This window comes from Nymphaea colorata, chromosome 4 (genome assembly GCF_008831285.2).
Source record: "Nymphaea colorata isolate Beijing-Zhang1983 chromosome 4, ASM883128v2, whole genome shotgun sequence".
In the NCBI taxonomy this organism is placed as follows: domain Eukaryota; kingdom Viridiplantae; phylum Streptophyta; class Magnoliopsida; order Nymphaeales; family Nymphaeaceae; genus Nymphaea; species Nymphaea colorata.
The window spans coordinates 2,199,668-2,203,856 of record NC_045141.1 but is presented as its reverse complement, the minus strand read 5'-3'; the positions used below and the strand labels follow the sequence as shown (position 1 = coordinate 2,203,856).

The 4,189-nt window shown below is 39.0% G+C and overlaps 1 protein-coding gene and 1 pseudogene across 1 annotated transcript; one reads left to right on the top strand and one right to left on the bottom strand.

Moving 5' to 3' along the window:
* Window positions 1–508: 508 nt before the first annotated feature.
* On the bottom strand, window positions 509–1,244 carry LOC116252943 (uncharacterized; annotated as a pseudogene).
* A 1,772-nt stretch (window positions 1,245–3,016) lies between these two features.
* Window positions 3,017–4,189, top strand: LOC116252942 (SKP1-like protein 1A). The gene is made up of 2 exons (XM_031627588.2): window positions 3,017–3,403; window positions 3,607–4,189. Exons 1-2 carry the CDS (start codon window positions 3,062–3,064, stop codon window positions 3,778–3,780), a joined length of 516 nt encoding a protein of 171 aa, XP_031483448.1. The 5' UTR covers window positions 3,017–3,061; the 3' UTR covers window positions 3,781–4,189.

Below are 4,189 nucleotides of genomic sequence, written 5' to 3'. Positions count from 1 at the left end.
GTAATTGTCGAATTTCTATTGAAGTTGCAACTTAGTTGATTCTTGTTAGGTTATATGTTGGTCAAAAGGATACTTCTGGTCAACATCAACAATTTGGTATCACAAGCACAAACTTCGCCATTTATAGGTCAATTAATTTTTGCAGTTGGGCCCATGGGCATCACTAGAAATATATTTATTCTTAGTAAGTGAAGGCAGCGAATACAACTTCGACATGAACAATGTGATGAGAGAACGAACATTACAAAGAGTTGCATCATAAGTTTTGCTTTCATATTTCAAGATGCTTCGATGAAGAAGTGCTCATGACTTGGTACACATCTATTATTTGGTAACTGAAGGCAGTGACAAAATCTATACGAGCAATGTAACAAGAGAATGGACGATGCAAAGACAGACGCACCAAGCTTTGTTTTCATATTTAAAGATGCTTTTACCAAGAAATGCTCATCCCTTTGTATTCATTTATTCTTGGTAAGTTACAGCTTTTACATGAATAATGTGATGGAAGGATTGAATATTACAAAGATACATGCAGCATAAGTTTGGGTTTCATATTTGAAGATGCTTCGACTAAGAAGTGCTCCGTATTTACAGCAATTAGAAAGCCAGGCTAGAAGCGTGCCCAACACCGAGTACACTTAGCGACACAATCACCTTTACAATTCACATAATAACCAAGAACTTTCGGATTTCGTAGGAGGAGGCTTCTAAGAGATTTTCCACTAATGCCCCATTGCCGGTCTAAAGTCTCCACATTTTGCTTCATCCCTTCAAGTTCACACCCTAGTACTTCTGGGAACTTTTTGAGCAGCTTGTAGATGTCATCATCGGAAAGTCCCAAATTACTTAGGTAACCCAGTACATTGTTCACAGCTCAATGTTGGGCACAGTCTTTGTTTTTTCTTCACTCCAGTAAGGTGATTTAGTCCAACCAAATGATTTGCTGAGAATAACATCAACCTCATCATCGTTCAATTTTATCAAGCACAGGACACGCTTACAAGCATCCCACTTCTCTCTTTCTTCACTATCCAAACGAATAACAGATTGTGTTTGAGTAGCACAAATCATCCACTTCCTAGGCACATGCAGTGTGTGAAAGGCATTTCTACAGTCCATGATTCTTCTGATCTTCCACTTAGAAAGAGGTGAATTTAAGTTTGAGGAATAATACAAAGACGTGCAGGAAGAAGTATTAGGCTGGAACAAGAACAAACATGGGCTCAGAATCCAGTGGTTACATGTAGAGATGGAAAAACTGTATCCTGAAGTGCACATTTTCATGCAAACAACAAAAGCATGCATGTGAATGCAGTGACTTGTGAGTCACACTTACCAAGGGGGTATGCTTGATAGATTGTGACATTAAGGCTGAAGCAAATGTGTTTGCCATCAAATAGACCTGGTAAAGAAGCCAATGAGAAAAAATGATAAAACATCTCCTTGCAAAAAGTAATGGCATCATAAGAGAAGGCATCTCCTGGAAATGCTGTATTCAATGGATAAATGGCAGTTGAATGTGCATAAACACTTCTCGCATAATATTATGCTACATCGTTGTCATTTGTTTGAGCAATCATTGCTCCCTGATGTAACGCTCAGTTTGCTTTCATACCTACTCCAACACGTATTGATACATGACATTAAGTATGTGCAGCCCGTGCTAGACTACTAAGGGCTGCAAAATCCCTCTTGAACATTTTCTTTTTATTTTGCCTTGCAGAACAAAGTCATTTATTGTAACTGAGTTCCATCCTTGGTGTGATTCCTTAATTAAATGTGAGATACCATTGCCCCCTTCACTAAACTTCACGTTGTTTCTTTTTCCATAGCTTTTTCTTTGCGGATATGTACATAATGCGGCAGCAGATTCTGAATATGGTTTGCCAGCATCAGCAAAATGGATAGGCAACTAAGGTTGACAGCATATCTTAATTTAATCAGCTTCATCTTCTTCTTCTCCATTGTAAGATTCTTCACCTTGAACAATATCTCATGCCCTTGCTTCTCAAATGGTCAGTCCTCATATTTTGGATGTTGTTGCCATATCCTCTTTGGCAATAGAGAACAAGCAACTTTGAAGCATGAATTTTTTGGGATGAGGATCTGACTGATCCAATGGTAAATGGTAATGCTTGTTAAAATTCTGAACAGATGGAAATAATGTGCAACTCTGATCCTCAGTTGTACAAGCAAAATAATGAAATGGCAATAGTTGTTGGATTACAATGAGAACAAACTAACCAAGTGTCTATTTGCATTTTGCACTCTTGAAGTGGAAATTCATAAAGTTTATTATGTGCTTTTGTAGGTCGTCTCTGATAAAGAGAGTTTCTTAATGTGGACAGTGTCTCATGAATATATATATATGTGTGTGTGTGTGTAACATAACATATTAAATATAATACACGTTATATCACATATTATATATATAACAAACATATGTCTCCCTCTCTTTCTCTATCTCCAATTACCACTACCAAAAGTACCATAAAAGAAATAGCAGTCCCAGTATTCTCTCTAGTTTGCAGATATTCATGTCTCATAATTTGCAAGATGAGCTTCCTTACAAAATTTTTGTGACAAAAATATAATGAATTATGCAACTCGGCATCCTTGTAAGGTTATTACAAACATATTACAGTAGCGAGTATCACAGTTTTACGTAGATATATGGTTTCTGCCCAAACTACTCTTTTTCAGCTAATGATAGATTTATATATGTTCTATGTACCATACATGTGACAACACACCATGTGCCATAAATTTTGCGTACACTGAACTCGAAGATACACATAAATAGACACATAGTATATAGAAACATGAACGACCAGATTTTAATTTCAAGTGAAAAACTAAAAAATTGCGTATGAATACTGTACATGCAAGTCCTTAACAATAAACGCCTTACAAAAACAAACAACAAAGGGCCGTAAAGGCGCCATAATATTGCTTCTACTGCGCCGTAATATAGCTTTTAATGAGCTAACAATGGAAGATATTAAAGAAAAGTAGTTCCTCGACCTTTTGATGGAGGAGGATTGATCGATCTTGGGTTATGACCGGTGCTTCGTTCTTTCACGAGGACGAGAGTGTTCCGGAGGAGATGGCGAAGGAGGAAGGGAAGACGGTAGCGGTCAAGAGCTCCGACGGCGAGGTGGAGGAGGCGGTGGCGAAGGAATCTCAGACGATCAGACAAATGATCGAAGATGGATGTGCTGATTCCGGCATCCCCTTGCCCAACGTTGCCAACAAGATCCTGGCGAAGGTCATCGAGTACTGCAAAAAGCACGTCGACGCCCAGAAGACCGGCGACGACAAGATCCAAGAAGAAGAGCTCAAGGCGTGGGATGCCGAGTTTGTTAAGGTGGACCAAGCGATGCTCTTCAATCTCATTCTGGTATTCTCCTCGGCCATCTCCCTCTTCTTTATTCGGTCCTCTATTTTGGGTTTAGGGTTAGGGTTTGTGATTCTTGCGATCTAACCATTCCGACAAGATTTTGCTGTCTGCATGACCCAATGGTTGCGTAAATCGTAGTCATAAAATGACATCACTGTCGCTTCTGGAATTTCGTGTTAGAACTGATCAGACACTGCATGCAGGTCTTAAATGAGGATCTATGGCTTGTGGAAGGTCAGCAAGAGCGGATGATCAATGGGGCAAATGTTTGGAACTGGCCTGTGGCATATGATAATCTTGGAGCAAGGTACAGAATATGGAGAGATGCACTTGAAAGAGGCAACAAGAAGCTTCCATTCGAGAGGTCCACAGAGTGAAAACTTCCAAAGAGTAGCTCAGATTCCCACTTATTTGGAAGGGATGGTGAGATTCATTCTTCATGAAGCTCTAGATAATATGGATTTTCCTGCCTTTGAAGTTTGATTCACAGGAGTCCATAATTCAATTCCTGGAAGGGCAGAATCAAAATTTCTTTCCGTCGAAGGAAATTGTATATGGGTTAAGGCTTGCAAGCAATTTGCGTCTTAATCGTTTAGAGTATTTTCATGTACAGTGCCTATGCTAGTACTAGGTGGTAACGAACAGGAGCTCCTTTTCACCCTTTTATGACCCCATCTGAAGGTTCAACGAGGCATATTCCCTTTTTTATGTGAACTGGAAAAATATTTGGCATTATCATGTCGATGGTTAAATTTGATAGTAGAAAGGAAAATTATTTTTGATTCA